At 33.7% G+C, this 17,458-nt stretch overlaps 1 protein-coding gene across 1 annotated transcript; it reads left to right on the top strand.

Annotated features, from left to right (window-relative positions):
• The first annotated feature begins 3,715 nt into the window (after positions 1–3,715).
• Positions 3,716–8,778, top strand: LOC132269914 (uncharacterized). Its single transcript, XM_059771134.1, has 4 exons — positions 3,716–3,808; positions 4,903–4,976; positions 7,278–8,023; positions 8,111–8,778. Exons 1-4 carry the CDS (start codon positions 3,716–3,718, stop codon positions 8,776–8,778), a joined length of 1,581 nt encoding a protein of 526 aa, XP_059627117.1.
• The last annotated feature ends 8,680 nt before the right edge of the window (positions 8,779–17,458 follow it).

The following is a 17,458-nucleotide window of genomic DNA, read 5'->3' as shown; positions in this document are numbered from 1 at the left end:
TTTTTTCAAAAGCCACATCAGCAATTCCAAGAGTCACGTCACCAATTTTCGCTTTCCAGAAACATGCACTCCATCAGGCTCTCCAAATTTTCGCTCTCCAAAAAAATAATAAAAATAATTTTTTTTTTTAAAAAAAAAAAAAAACTTTTCCTAAACAACTACATTTTTGACGACTATATTTGTAACGGCTATATTTTTAACAGTTATATTTGCAACGGCTATATTTTCTCAATGGCAATATTTTTCAATCAAACAATATTTTTGTAAATTATTATAAAAAACTACGATTGATATTAGAACTTGAAACAATATATTATCCATTATGGATTATAAAAAAAAAACAAAAAAAACAAATTAAACAAAACAATTAAAAATAACTTAAATAATACAATATCCTAAATTGGAATAAGAAAATAAATAGACCAAGGATTACAAAATCATATAGGAACTTTGGGGTGGACCGTGAATTCAAAGATGCTAATATCTCATTTTGTCGTGCAATAATTCAAGCTTTCCCCGCTTCTGTTGGTGCCGAATTTGGATCTATTAACATGAGTTCCTTCTCTTCACGTCTTTGTTTCTCTTTAATCTCTAGCTGCCTTGTCTTCTCTTTCTCCATTTTTCTTACCTCTCTAGCCACTAAGGCATCCTGCATTTTCTCCTGACGACTTTCAAAACGGCTAGTGATATTATTAAATTTTGAAACAAATGAAGTTTGTAATTCATTTGCTGAATTAATTTTTGCTCGACCCTGTTTTGCCACTTTTCTTCCTGGTCTTTGTAGTTGATATTTTTCCACACCGGGTGAATCATTTTCCCCTATGTGTGGTGATTCTTCAGTTGAAGCTCCATCTATGGTGACTACATGACTTGACGGAGTAGATGGTAATGAGTGCCCAACAGACTTATTAATGTCAAAGTCAAATCCACTCATCTTCTTCGGCTCTTTTTTGTTTTTTCCTTTTCCTACTTGTTCGGCACAATGTGAATTCCATTTATTGTTATGCTTCAAGATCTCCGAGCAACTTTCTAACTTAAATTCACCACCTGTTTGGCTAAGAAACAGGTTTTTAGCTGCTATCATCTACACGAAAAAAATAACAAAAAATTAAAAGCCGACTATTTAAAATATTTACGAGTTATAATTAAATAATAAATAACTCACCATATCACTACTGCTGAAGCCGCTGGAATAATTCATTTTTGTGGTAGTCATGCAGCCGAAAAATTTGCTGATTTTTTGTTGGATCATCGACCAATGATTCATCAAACCCCCATCATTTCGCTCAGTTGGAACACCAATATGTTGTTTATATTGTTCCAGAATTCGCTCCTTTAACTTCTTCTTACTTTGGTCTGCCCCCGTAATCGCATCAGAGGTAATGGACAACCATGCCCAACATAAAGCTTCATCTTCAGCCTTAGTCCAATTATTATGTTGGATAGCCGGTTGTTTTGACGGGGGTTTTGAGTTACTTGATTGTGGAACACTAGTACCACAATATTGATGAGAAGTTTGGGATGATTGATAAGAAGGTTGGGATGGTTGACGAGAAGGAAATTGAGAATCTCCTCCATAAAAATTGATATTTTCTTTGGGAAATGGCAAAAACTCATCGATTGATGGGTTGAATTAGGTGTTGTAATAAAATGGATGTCGAGGATCCATGGAATCGAAATGACTTTGAAAATAATAGCTAAGATTGAGAAAATAGAAGAAGAAATAAGTTGAATGGTAGATAATAGGGATGTGATAGTGATGGTAGGAGTTAGGGTATTTATAGAGATTTTAAAATTTTGAATTTAAATTTTTTTTTTTGAATAAAGTTAAAAAATTTGAATTTTTAAACTTTTTTTTTAAATTATAGCCGTTAAGGCACTCACTACAAGAAATATGAGTTTTAGTAACAGTCCTTTAGGGACAGTCTTAAAAACTGTCCCTAAAACATGCTTTTTTAGGGACAGTCTTTAAAAACTGTCCCTAAAACATGGTTTTTTGGCACAGTCTTTAAAACTGTCCCTAAAGACTTTAAAACTGTGCTTAAAACATTATTTTTTGGCACGGACTACAAAACTGTCCCTAAAACCATAAACAGCCCGTCCCCAATTCCACAAAAAAATAAAGTGGCAAAATTTAGCCTTCATTTATTGTTTGCCGCTTTTGTAAGAATTAAAATATAATATATAAAATTAATTTATTTCCATCAAACTATGTCGTTTAACATCTATTTACCTAAAGTCTTCAGTTCTCACGCCTCTTCCACCCTCACCCTCACGCCTCTTCCACTCTTTTCACTCTCAAGCCCTCACGCTCTCTTCCACTCTCACCCAATCGTTCCGACAGCCACATCAATCTAAACTCACCCAATCGTTCCGACAGCCACATCGATCTAAACTCTTGGACTTTTGGAAAGAAATCCCGCGACACTGACACTTACAGGCGCAACTGTTAGAAGATTCAAGATGTAAGGGACGCGTTTAGGTGATATCCAGAGACTTTTAATCTTGAGGTATAACATTTTTTTTTCTTTCAAAATTTTAGGGATTATGCCTTTTTCTTCAATTTTCAGAGAACCCCATCTTCGATTTGTCATTCATATAACCCACATCGATTTCATGATCCTCACCCTAGTTTTTATTTTATTTTTTTTTATTTTTTTTTCTGTAAATACATGTTGTAGGGTTAGAAAATTGCAAAAGGCCTAACAATTGAAAGGGTAAATTACAATCTGGAGTCAGCTTGTAGTCTGAGTGTGAATTGCTGTGGGAAATACAGGTTTGAGATATAACAAGTTCGATTTGTTATGTGCTTGTTAAAAAACTCGTTATGTGCTTATTACACTGTGAAATCACTTTGACAAAATTTGAATTCTGGGTTCTATTTAACTTAAATTATGATAATAGGTATTTGGATATAATACGGTTGTGTATATGTACATATCGATGTATATATATGTATCTATGTATAATCTCCTCTGTTTTATCTCTTTGATCTTATATGGTATCTTTTATACATCGGCTTTTGTGTTGCACAGTTTACGTAATCAATGTAGCAAAAAAAATTTCATTATTAAAGTTCTAGGAAGATTGTTGATTTTCTAAAGTTCTTAATATTCCAAGGGAATATATAAAATGCATAATGCATAATGGTCATTCTAGAAAAAAGAACCCCACCAAGTTGGTTTTATAAAGCTAGGAACAAGGAAATTAGGGATTTCAACAGGTTTTCCATGCCCTCTCTCTCTTCCTTCTTTTTTTTTTTTTAATTTGTTTTTTTATTCTTCTATTTTTTTCTGCTTCAATTGTTGATTGTCAAGCAGAATTGTGCATGCCAGCCTTGATTTAGCTGTTGCCCCTTTGCTTCAACTGTTACTCTATGTCTATTATATTATTCCCAATAAGTTATAGAAGTTTGATTTTTAAAATTGCTGTTTGAAAATTTTAAAGTAGTGTGATATTATAATATTGGCGGGTATTATATATATATCTTCTCTATGAAAATGTTTGAAATATTATTTAAAAGATGTGCATAATCTGTCTTTTATTGTTTTTCTATTTATTATTTTTTTAAAAAGGTAAAATATATTTTAACTAATTTAATTGGAGAAAGTTTAATTCTTACATGTATGTATATGCATATACCTAGTTTAAATTTTTATACCGACCAGTACATTTTCTGTCTCTAGTTTAGTTGGATGAACATGATGATCTGCAAATGCAGGAATGTTCATGTTGTGCACTTATTGCTGAAAAGTTTGTGCTGACTTCACCAGAGATATTGGCGGGGAAAGGAATCAGCCGACTTCTGGTATGTAGTGCTTCTGAACTTGCAACTGCCAATTTCTTTTCTTATTTTTTCTTTTTCTTTTTTTTTCTTTTTTTTTTATTTTATTATATTCGGTTTAATCTTTTTATGTTTCATATATTCAATACCTACTTCGCCAAAAAAAAATTGCTAAGATGTTCCAATGCAGGATGTTGAAGGGAACTATCAATATGTGCCCTTTCCCCCTCCGAAATATCCAACACAAACTGAAAAATAAAACTTCTGTTATGAATTCTTCTTAGGAGATTTGTAGATTTATCAACATTTTAGGATATGGGCTATCAACTTCCTGACCATGCCATTAAACGTAAAACTACATTAGGTCAAGATAGAATTGAAATGAAGTTAAAAGACAAAGAAATAAGTGAAATAAAGAGGTCACACTTATACTAAATAATAAATTTAATAAAAAAAAAATTAGAATTACCCCATCTATATCATTCTTCTGTGCTCTAGTATTTTATTAGAAAAAAATATGAGTCCATTGATTCGGCACATATTTATATTCAAGTGATTTATGTAACATGCATCACAAACTATAAAAATTTAAAATTGTATATAGAAAGACATATATGCATCAACATTTAAATTGAGGAGGTATTTGCTCACACCAATTCTATCAGTTGATGCTTGGTAGAGCACCATAGTCATTAATAAGATTAGGTTGGAGCAGACTTGATGTAGTATAGTTATCTTTATAGGTTAGGTCTGTGCTCGTTTGTTTTGCATATTTATTAGTGTAACTTCTAAAATTAAGCAAGCAAGGATGGAAGATGAAGATAGTATTCGGTCCTTCAAGGACTCAGAATGACTCTGTAATGCTAGGTGGTATGACTTTAAGCAGAATAAAATTTTCGCATGCTGTATTGTCATTGCTTGTCATACTAGTTCTCCCCACATTTTTACAACTGTGAGTTCAGGTAGGAAGAAAATCTTTTTTGAACTATGTTGGCCAGAAACAATCAAGCATCCTTAGTTTTCATGAACATCCAAATGCCACATTAATTAGTTGCAGCATGTTGCTTCTATCCTTGCTCTATCTTTTGTTTGATGACTTTTTTCCTTGTGATGATTAGGTTTGCAGAAGTGATTCTTTGGTGTTTCGAAGAGAATCTCGGGCTTGGAGAAGGCCAGCTATCAGAATCAGGAGGTAATCTAAACCCTTATATATTCTGTAATGTGTTCCTTATATATTTTGTTATGTGTTCCTTATATATTTCTTGAGATATAGTTGAAATAGGCTTTTTGTTTGTTCTTACATTGAGATTGGGAAAGTAAAAACAGAGAAAGTGATTGAGCTGAAAAGTTTTATTGCTCATGCCCCCACAGTTTGAAAATGAGAAATTGAAAGAAAGGAAAAACAAATGATATATTGATTGTCAAGTTTGTTTTCGTGGCTGGCAGAATTGGATTTTTATTTTGAAAATTTCGTTATATAGTTGATTGTTTAATTACAATTCGCAGAAAGTTAATTTAAGTTTTCGTTGCAATGATTAATAACATTATGTAGATTACCCGTCACAAAGGGTTTTATTTTGGAATTCAAAAGCCAATTTTATTTTTGGCTTAAATTAGTCATTCACATTTGGACCAAATTTGAAAACTGAATTTTTAAAAACTTGGGCCAGCTTTGATCAACCCAAGAGCTTTTAAGTTTCAGATTTCTTGGTCATGTTTCACCAAATTTTAACTGAGCTATTAATTTTTTTTTTCTTTCTTTCTGATTTTATGGTTGGATTAATGGAGTTTAAATAGGATTTATCACTACAAATTTTCAACAAACTCTGTTTCAACAACCATATTTTCTGATTTGACGATGTGCCTAGTTCAAGAGATTGAGCAGGGAGATAGGAAGAAAAACATAGCTTAAACAGGGAGAGATAAAACTAAATTGGACCGGGCTAGCGTTTGCAGAAGAATAAGAAGTTGTTGCCCTTTATATTATTATTATTATTATTAGTATTTGCTTCTGCTCTTCTCCTATTTACTCCAGATTTTGGTTAAAATAACAGCACTAGTCATTAAAATTGCTTCTCTTAGTTTTTGGCTGTTGGTGTTCTCCTATTTACTGGACAATTTTTTTCCATTGTTTGAATTGTAATCTTGTAATGTTGTAGAAGATTTTAAGTCAGTTTGTAGTGCAGTGGTAGAAGTCTTTTTTGCCCCTTGTTTAACAAGTTTTGAATTAAACATATTAGACTGACTACAGTAAACCAAAACCGTATTTGTCTACAGTATACCATAAACAAATTAGAAATTAATTATCTTAAGACTTACCCAAAGCCATGGTGAGAAGGCTATAAACAATTTGCTAACTACTGCCCAAATTTGAATATTTGGAGCTGATGAATCCCTTCTCAAGCCTCCAAAAAAGATACAATATACATAAGACTAAATATTTAATGGGGAATAAGTAGAATCAAAATTTACAAGTTTGGCATGCCGACGAGGAAGGGAAGGAAACATTTCTGTGATGGAGTTACTCGACCTTCTTTTCATCCCAAGCCTTCAAATGACCATTAATTTCTCAGAAATATTAGGAGAGGTTGCCAGAGAAGATGTCATTGAAACTGAAGAAGTAAAAACAAAACAAAAAATGACATGATTACTCTTTTCCACTATTATACAACCTAGAATAGAATCAATCATATATTCATATTGAATAAAGATTTAAATCTCCATTCCATCACTCATTTTATATCCATCTTATGTTATCCAACACCATCATTACATGAACTCAAATTAATAATGAAACAGTTAACCAAATAAAAATAAAAATACAGCGAAAAAATACTTTAACAAATTTCAATTACCAAAAAAACCAATAAAATTACAGGGAAATTCTATTATGTGCGCTGCCATTCTGGAAACCCTTATCATCTACACAACTTCCAAGATCTACACCTCCATTTCTTTAACACCCTCATCTCTAATTAGAGTTAAGGGTTCCGCAATTTCATGAATATCTAGAAAGACATCTATGTCTATACAACATGCATACACCTGAAACATCTAAAGTGCATCTGAATCTTCCTCTATCATCCTCTTTTCACTGGGTCAGAAGATAGATCTAGGAAATTATACCTACTAGTGTCTATAATACTAATGCCATGTGACCATGGCAGTGAACCAACAGAGTATGAAGAAACTCCATTTCTTAATTACTATGTCTTTCAATTTTCTTTAATTGTATTTCACTTTTTTTTTTTTTTTTTTTGGTTCTTTTTTAAAGAAATGATAAGACGGTTCTTACACTCATTCATTGTTCCTTCCATGATGGGCTCCACACACTTATATACATACATATATATATATATATACATATATATATATATATATATATATATATCCTTTATTAACTCTTGATGGATATATGTTCTTTTTTTTCTTTTCTTTTTATTATTATTATTATTATTATTAATTTTTTTTTTTTTTGTGTACATTTAAGCAGTTACATGGATAAGTCTTGGATTCATCATCACACTAGGGGAAGTATAAAGTATTTTGATGGCATACATGACTTCATTGATGTGGCTAGGCGTCATGCAGAAGTAGACGGTAGGTCCCGATGTCCATGTCGTCGTTGCAAAAATAGGACTTATCATCAAATTGAAGAAGTTAAGCAACATCTCTTGAGAAATGGGATGGACAAGGGGTATACCAATTGGATATATCACGGGGAGGCTCGTCAAAGCAACAATAATGTTAATATTGATGCTAATGTCAGTAGGGAAAATGTCCACGATGAAGATGGAAATGTAGATAATGTGTTTGAATTGTTGGATAACATACAAATGGGAAACTTCACTAATGCACCACAACAAGAAGATTCGCCTAAAGTTGATGTTGGAGGAGGAAGCTTTGATAGATTGTTAAATGATGCACAATGTGAATTGTGGCCAGGTTGTGAAAAATACTCTAAGTTGTCAGCGATATTAAAGTTGTTCCATGTGAAGGTTACAAGCCGAATGAGCAACAAATCATTTGACATGATGCTTGATGCATTTAAGGATATGCTTCCCGATAATAATGTGTTACCAAAGTCTCATTACGAGACTAAAAGCTTGTTACGAGACTTGGGTCTCGGATATGATTGTATACATGCATGTAAACATGATTGTGTTCTATTTTGGAGGGAAAACGCAAGTAAAGAAAATTGTCCACAATGTGGTGAATCGAGGTATAAACCTCACGAAGGTAAGGGTAAGAAAATCCCTCAAAAGGTTCTCCGGCACTTCCCATTGAAATCAAGACTTTAACGGTTGTTTATGTCAAAGGATACAGCCTTAGATATGCGGTGGCATAAGGAGAAACGTGTGAAGGAGACAAATGAGTTAAGACATCCAGCTGATTCAAAAGCTTGGGAGGATTTTGATAGTAAGCATAGTTGGTTTGCTGCTGATCCTCGTAATGTTCGTGTTGGATTAGCAACTGATGGATACAATCCATTTGGAAATATGAGCAATGCGTATAGTATGTGGCCTATGATGATTGTGCCTTACAATTTGCCACCTTGGATATGTATGAAGGAGCCATATATATTTATGTCGTTGCTTATTCCTGGTCCAACATCGCCTGGTAATGATATTGATGTGTACATGCAACCTTTGGTTGAAGAGTTAAAAGAATTGTGGCGGGATGGTGTGATGACATATGACGCGTACAGTAAATGTAACTTTAAAATGCATGCGGCAATGATTTGGACCATTAGTGATTTTCCCGCCTATGCGATGGTATCTGGATGGATGACAAAGGGTTATCTAGCATGTCCGAATTGTAACAAAGAAACATGTTCTTGTTTTTTGAAACACGGACGTAAGATATGCTACTTGGGAAGTCGTATGTTTTTATCGTTAGATCACATTTTCAGAAACCATCACAAGCAATTTAATGGCAAAAGTGAAGACAAAGGGCCACCAAAGCAGTTGACGGGTGATGATATTCTGGAATAACTTAACCTCATACCCGAGGTTAGTTTCGGAAAGGGGCCAAATAAAAAGAAGCGAACTCGTGAGGAATTTGAACTTAACTGGACGAAGAAGAGTATTTTCTTTGAACTACCTTACTGGAAGACCATTTTGTTGCGGCACAACCTGGATGTTATGCATATAGAGAAAAATATATGCGATAGTGTCTTGGGGACATTATTGGACATTGAAGGGAAAACTAAGGACACATTCAAAAGTCGGTTGGATTTAGAAGCAATGGGGATTAGAAAAGAACTCCACCTGAGACGTAATGGTGAAAAATTTGAGATGCCACAAGCGTGCTACACATTGTCAAAGAATAATAAAAGACAACTATGTGAATGGCTAAAATCAGTTAAGTTTCCAGATGGCTATGCATCGAACATAAGTCGGTGTGTGAATGTTAATAATTGTAAGATATCTGGATTGAAAAGTCATGATTCACACATTCTCTTACAACGTCTCCTCCCTATTGCTATACGAGGATTCTTAAATTCAGATATTTGTAACACAATAGCTGAGCTTGCTTTATTCTTTAAGGAATTGTGTTGTCGAACTGTCAAAGTGGATGTCTTAGAGGCAATGGAAAGGGACATTGCTGTTATACTAAGTAAGTTAGAGATGATATTTCCTCCGTCATTTTTTGACATTATGGTGCACTTGGCTCTGCATTTGCCGTGTGAAGCCATCATCACAGGCCTTGCACAATATCGATGGATGTACCCGATTGAAAGGTGCTGTATATTTTTAGTAAACCAACATTTTTTTTTAACAAGTTTTATTAGTTTGTTATTAAATATTATTGGTTTGATTAATGGTTATGTAGATTTTTGCATACTCTCAAATTGTACGTCCGTAACAAAGCACGTCCGGAAGGGTCCATTGCGGAAGCTTACGTGGACGATGAGTGCCTCACATTTTGTTCAAAATTTCTTGGAGGGATTGAGACAAGGTTCAATAGAGAAGAAAGAAATAGTGAGGGGAACTACAACAATGATTGGTCCACATTTTATGATCTAAAGCAAGTGGTTCGACCGATAGGAGCACAAAGTTTGGACATATTGCCCCGTGCGGACATAGAGATGGCCCAATTGTACGTTTTACATAATTGTGAAGATGTTTTGTCATATGAAGAGTAAGTAACTCATTGCATGTCATATCTTGTCAATTTCTATGAATATATAGTCTATTTCTTAATACATGTATACAATTGTATCATTAACATCATGTAATTGTTTAGAAAACACAAGGTAGAACTTGAGAGAGAAAATCCGCGCAATGTTCCTCAAAGACATGCTAAAGAATATTCGAGGTGGTTCGAAACAAAAGTAAGTCCATTATGCACCTATTGTACTTAATTAAATAAAATTCTTTAATTTAATTAAAATGAACTGTCATTCATTTATTTAACACTACACTTCTTTTAATAGATAAAGGAAATGCGTCATCATCAAAAGGAAACAACTTGTGATGATCTGTATTCATTAGCGTGTGGACCTCAATGTCTAGTAAGTCGATATTCCGCGTGTATTGTAAATGGGATTAGGTTCCATACTAAGGAAAGGGAGCAAAATCGACGAACACAGAATAGTGGCGTGTTAGTGAAAGGAGAAGACCAAGATTATTATGGTGCCCTAACAGATATCATTGAGTTAAGATATCCTCTGGGTAGAAAAATTTTTCTTTTCAAATGTGATTGGTTCGATGTTAGGATTGGTACCGGTGTACATAAAGATACCTATTTCACAAGTGTAAATGTAGCCAGTAGAGCGTACAAACATCAGCCGTTTGTGTTAGCAAATCAAGCATTGCAATGCTTCTATGTCAAAGACAACAAATTACAAGGGACGTGGGAGGTAGTTCAAGATATAACAAGTAGAAGCTCATTTGATGTACCTGAAAAAGAGGGTGAAATAGGAGTACATGATGAAATGCTCAACACTACAGCATACCAAGAGAGCGAACCAAGCATCGTGGATGGAGTTGTTGAAGCGGACTTGGACATGGATCCATTCCCTTTGAACAGGGACGATTTGGAGGGTGAAACTCTTGATGCTGAAATGATTCAAAAATGTAGGGGTGAAGCAGCCATTAATGATGACTTTTGGGATGTTGAGAATGATGAAGCTCTTGACATTCAATATAGTTCAGATGAGGAACCAAAATTAATGTCTGAAGATGATACTGATTTGGATGACATGTGAAGCTTTTTATTCTTGAGCATGTACCTCATTTTATTGTTTTATGATTAATACTTTAAGTGACCAGCTGAATTATATTACCGAGCTTTATCTTTTGAGTTACTTTTTGTTTAAATTTCTCTTTAAGTATTGTTTCTGTGCTTCATTAATTTGCAGCTTTGATTTGGTTGACTAAATTAATCGTTATATTTGAGCATTTACTTTTTTTTTGGGTTTATGATTATATTTAATGTGATCTATTCAGTTATATTGCCTCTAATTATTGAATTTTTTATTCAATGGAATTATGTAAATATGAAATGATGACTCAGAATATATTTTGCATATGCTTGTTTATTTTGATTTAATTTCACTTGATTCTTCATATCAGCTTGTAAACTAAATTATGGACACCTCTGAGGAATCGATGCGTAGAGTTTTAAGGTCCCGCAGGGCTGAAACTGAGCGACCATCTACAAGTTCACCTCCTACACAACCAAGTGGATTAGGTGAAGATAGGAATTCAACAAATGAAAGAATGGAAGGTGATGGTAGTAATGAGCAGATAGGGCCACAACCAAGTGGAGGTAATTATGCTTCATCATTGATTAACCATAAGTTCTTTTGTAAAATGCCTACGCTTTAATTAAGATGATAAATTTGTTTTTCAGGTCCGATACGAAAAGGGCGTGGAAAAGCAAAAAATGAAGCCTTGCACAAAATTAATGAAAACAATTGGCCAGTTCCAGTTGAGTTTGGAGAGGGTTATATTAAACCTGTTGGTTTAAATAACAAATTATGGACGGCTGAGGTTGGCGTTAATACACGAGATACCGAAGCCCTTCTAAAGTATAAAACGTGGAGGGATGTTCCAGATTTTGAGAAAGAGGTCTGCTATGACCATTTGAAGGTAATGATAACCATCATTTAATGCTTGTTTTGTTAAAAAAAATCAGAGATTACTGGTCTAATTGGTTACAAATTATAGCTTACTTTAATTTTACATTATAAAGGAGGTCTTTGGAGTGGATGCATACGCAAATGACATTGATTTTAAGCGAGTAAATATGGGAATTTCCAGCGCGTTGAGGAAATATAGATATAAATTGAAGTGTCATTTTGAAGAGCATCTTCCGATTGAGAATGCACGCCGCCATCCTTACAATGGTATTGGTAATGCTGTTTGGGAAAAATTGTGTGATACGTGGATGTCACCTAAATTTCAGGTTCAATTTCTTAACTACTTGTTTTTACTATTTAATATAATAACTTCATTCACTAGTTATTTAGGTTTCCTAACTTGTAATATTGTTTAAATTACTACTTAGGAAATAAGTGCAAAAAACAAAGAAAATCGTTCCAAGAATGAGGTTCCACATTATTCTGGATCAATGTCCTTCGTCAGACGTTACGATGATTATGTGCGTAATATACGAAACAATAATTATAAATTTTTTATTTTATATTCTACATTCTAAACCATATATTTGTCTAATAGTCACTATTACTTTGTACTATAGGTCAAACTCAAAGAAAGGCAGAGCCAAGAAGATGAGGACGGTGAAAGGGAAGAGGATCCTGCTATTCGTTTGTACAAGGACACACGTTTTAAGGAACAAGGTGGATGGGCACACGAGAAAGCTAAGAGGAATTTTGTAAGTTAACTATAAGCTAGTATGTTAGATTATGAAATTTGGATCTCATAATATTGTCCACATTGATTGATTGTGTTGGATTTGTAATTTATCTATTTTGCATAGTTCAAATATGTGTCTTATATTTAGGGTAGAAATCTGGAGATTTAATAACAACTCATGCCAAATAAATGTTCTATCCCCTTACATTCCATAACTCCAAGATACTTCAAGTCTAGAAACCCCTCACCATCTCTGTCTTGACTCACATTCTTTAAAATTTCCACTTCTACTAAATACATACATGAGATCTTTGGATGTATCATGAAAATTAATGAATCAGTCCATTAATTGGGGTTTCTTGAATTAAAACTTGTTTAGAGTAAAGATTAATTTTAATTAGGGTTTCGTCAATCTTGGTTGTGACTGAAAATTATACCTATAGCAGGAGAGAGAAGAGAGAGAATGGAATAGCTTGTATCTAGAGAACTGATTAGTCTGCTACCCAGCAGGAGAGAGAAGAGAGAGAATGGAATAGCTTGTAAATGGAAGCCTCACTTTGCTCTAACAAGTAGTGACCCATTTATATATATATATGAATATATCTGTCTGTCTGTCTGTTTGTGTATGGGGGTGTGGAGAAAGTGAGGTGATTTTCCATGAAGCAGCCCTTTTATGCATAAGGTTTATGTGTGGTTGTTACATATATATATATATACACACTTTTATGTTTTATGATTATCTAAATATATATGTAGAGAAAGTGAGAAGTGATTTTCCATGAAGCAAGCACTTTAATGTCATAAGCTTTATGTGGGGTTGCACATATATATAATATATAATTATCCGTACTCTTTTATTATGTTTGGGTGGTTGTAACTTTGAAAATCCACCAAAAACATAAAATCCCATTTGTAGGAGTGTTAAAGAAAAGATGAATGTGACCTCTTTTTTTTTGTAAGTATTGTTGTTCCCTTTTTTATTCTCTTTCTTTTAGTTAGTTTAATTATGTGATATGAAGGCTTCAAGCTACTTTATCGATCAGCTCCTGTAGGAAGGTTATCTTATATATAAAGCATATTCCTCTATTTAGATGGGGTCAGCTGCAGATCCTGTTGTCATCCCACTATATCCTGAGCTGTATTTGTTCTCTCTCTCTCTCTCACACACACACAACTTCAGTAGAAGCTGTCCTAGATACTCTTGGAGCGTCATGTTATATTTTATTAGTTAATTTCTTGAATTAAATAGACAAGAAATCAAAATCTGATTTATTGTTATGAGTTTAATAGCTTAGTTTTGGGATAGTAGAGAATCAATATTTACCTATTACATCAATATGTCTACCTATGACATTATTAGATCATCAAATATTTTCCAGACATTGTTTTAGATCTTCAAATCTAAATTAACTGCATTTTATGAGATATCAAATCTCCTTTGTAGGACCCCTAAATTCATAAAGATTGGCATTGCCTGGTGTTCCTGGCTGGTTTCTCTTCTTTTTGAGAGCTGAATTTAGATGACAGAGAGGAAGGAGCTAAATTTAGATCACATATTTCTCCTCGAGTTTTCACCCTAGGCTCAACCATGTGACAGTAGAGAATGCCATATTTATTCAATGATTCAGCCATATAGAGGCCAAGAGCCTCTGGATTTGAGTCTCCGGATTCCATAAAATCTGCAAAGGGAGAGAGCCTTATTCCCAGTCTATTCGCTCCTATCTCATTAGCAATAGCTTCAACTATTTCTAGACATGTCACTCCTACAAATGGGATTTCATTCTCATTCCAAGCACTATAGAAAAGACAATCTACAACTTGTTCTAGCCCTGTATCAGGTTAACTACCTTCTTCTTTCTTTTCCTTTTCTTCGGACTACAAAATTGAGATTATAAAAACTCTAAATTGATTAATTTGCTCTGTAGATTCATCTGCACTCAATAATCTCAACTATCAAAATTTCTTCTATTTATGCGCATATGTGAGTTTATATATACATCACTGGTCTTGCATATTCTGAGAAGTGGCACACAAAATATATTCTTGATTAATTTGCTCTGCAGTTTCAACTACTCTGTGAGTCTGTAACCTCAACTATTATGACATTTTAACCTATATATCTATGTGAAATTATATATATACACACACATACACTTTTTGGAATTGCATCTATCAGAAAATTATATATATACGCACACATACACATTTTAGAGAGAGATGAGAGACTCACGGGGTTAATTCCTTGCTCCTCTTTGATCTGCGTCTCTGCACTCGGAATCGGAAGTTGTGGACTCTATTATATGTTATTCACATTACACATCAACTTAAAATTTGGGCAGCTCAATAAATGGATTCCATTCATGTCAAGTTGTCATTTCAGACGCGCAGAGTGGCTTTTTTGCAGTATATATAATCATTTCATTTATATGAATCAATGTTTCTACTAAAGGTCAAACTGAATTCATGTTGGGGCAAAACTGCTCGATCAAACCTTGGGACCTTGATAGAAAGAGTGAAAAACTTAAGTTCAATTCAATCCATAAGTCATTGGGTCTGTCTTTCCTAAACCAACCTTATCATAATTAGGTTGATGGGTTTAGCTTCTAAAATCAAGTTGACATGAAGATCTTGAAGTCGACTCATTTATTTTGGTGACTCTTGGAGCTTATAGGTCGTATGTCTCCAACCATATTGTGTTTGCACGATTGACTTTATTATCATTAATAGTGATAGGAGATTCTAAGTTTATTATTCAATTAACGTATTTATATATATATATATATATATATATATATATATATATATATATATGACGAGCTAAAAGCTTTTTTTAGCTTTTATATATATATATATTCATATGACATGCCACAAGCTTTTTTTAGCTTATTAGAAAAATATATATAGGTTGATGTTCATCTTTTTTAGATTTATAAGGTCAATACATGGACTCCCAAATGCACTCATTCAAATACCTTCTTTTTTTTTTTTTTTTTGGTTATGCTAATATAAAACATTACGCTTATTCTTTTATTTTACCAAACAACTCCAGAGCACAAAAAGACTGGAAAAACAAAATTGGAACTTCACTGTGGCCCCAGAGCCCACCATTAGGATTTTGGAGAGATAGTTGGTTTCTACTAAATGTCAAAATGCATCATTCCTTTTTCATATCAAATTTGGCTATGTGGGTGATGGAATCGCACAACTTGCAACGGGGACAACATGGGCAACCATTTACCATGTTTGAGAAAGTGCCTTAGAGTTGTAAGTTACAGAAAGTGCCTTGCGTTTTGGTTCCATTCTAATCTATTAAACTACCAGAACCTTAATGATTTGATCAGCCATTTTGAGTGATGGATACTTTTTGTGTGTTAAACTCGTATCAGACCACATTATAATGATAATCGAGAGTTTTTGTGAAAAAATTAGCTCTGTCAAACCCATGGTTTGTTTGCTAATATTTTTCTGGTGCACCAACTACCCATAAAGTTTCTAACAATAATTTAGACAGTAGTGAGACTTAAATTTATTTAAATGTACAAATTTTTTTTCTATTTGTTGAGAAACAGCATGTCATACAAGAAATGGCATACAAGAAATGCCATTGTTTACTGTATGCGCGCATGTTATAAACCGAATCACTTTAATCTCTCTATTTTTATGTGCTGGTGCATGTGTGATTACATTTTCTGTTATTACTTGATTTATTCCTATGCCATATTTTTTTAATTTGATAGCGAACTTAAATATTTTGCAGGATGCAATGAAAGAAAAGGCTGCACAAAATTCTCAAAATTCTGATGGTACGAGTCCATCCATAAATGATGTTGAGATAGTACAAAACCAACTAGGCATAAGGAAGGGATATTGCCGTGGATTCGGACATGGTTTCGTGGCTCCAAAGCGTCAGCGTGCCTCTTCATCATATGATGAGGCTTCTAGGAAAAGGGCCGAAATTGCTGAAGAAAGAAATGTACAAATGGCGGAAAAAATGGAAAAACTTGAGAAGATGCTTGAGCAGTACCAACAACAGCCGCCACCATGGTTCCTCCAATATCAGCAGCAGCAGCAGCAGCAACCGCCACCATGGTTCCTCCAATTCCAACAGCAGCAGCAGTCGCCACCATGGTTCCACCAACAACAGTCTCCATCAGATTCCCAACAGCAGCAAACCGCACCAAATTGGCATCAACAACCACCGCCACCTCCAGCAGACTCGTATTTTCAGCAGCCGCCAGCAACAACAAGATGGCAATATCAGCTGCCGCCACCAACATGGTCTCACCAGCAAGCACCACCACAACCACTAACAGAATGAATAATGGATCTTGAAGAGGATGGAACAATTTTTTGTGCTACCACATGGTTTTAGTTTTTGTTTAGAAAACTAGAGATTTTATATTTTATGGATCTTGAATATATATATTGTGGATTGATTTTATTCTATGGATAGTAATATTTTTTTTGAATGTTATTGTGGATCTATTTTGTATATGTTTTGTATGTATGTATCCGGAATGGTTAAATTCACAAATTAAGCATACAATATATATATATATATATATATATATATATATATATATAGACGGTTTAATATAATAATTATAATTAAAAATAATGTATTAGGGACGGTCCTGACCGTCCCTAATACAATAATATATTAAAATATATAATTAAAATAATGTATTAGGGACGGTCCTGACCGTCCCTAATACAATAATATATTAAAATATATAATTAAATTAATGTATTAGGGACGGTCTGACCGTCCCTAATACAATAATATATTAAAATATATAATTAAAATAATGTATTAGGGACGATCCTGACCGTCCCTAATACAATAATA

The sequence above is a fragment of the Cornus florida genome, unplaced genomic scaffold (assembly GCF_030987335.1).
Source record: "Cornus florida cultivar Cherokee Brave unplaced genomic scaffold, ASM3098733v1 CherokeeBrave_3.0.0_Hap2_Chr08, whole genome shotgun sequence".
Lineage (NCBI taxonomy): Eukaryota > Viridiplantae > Streptophyta > Magnoliopsida > Cornales > Cornaceae > Cornus > Cornus florida.
Note: the sequence above shows the minus strand (reverse complement) of the source record. Positions and strands in the feature narration are given on the sequence as shown.

Coding starts and splice junctions, on each gene's coding strand:
- LOC132269914 (XM_059771134.1), top strand. CDS start 3,716: ATGCAGGAATGTTCATGTTGTGCACTTATTGCTGAAAAGTTTGTGCTG. Junction 3,809..4,902: donor AAGGAATCAGCCGACTTCTG/GTATGTAGTGCT, acceptor TGTGATGATTAG/GTTTGCAGAAGTGATTCTTT. Junction 4,977..7,277: donor CCAGCTATCAGAATCAGGAG/GTAATCTAAACC, acceptor ACATTTAAGCAG/TTACATGGATAAGTCTTGGA.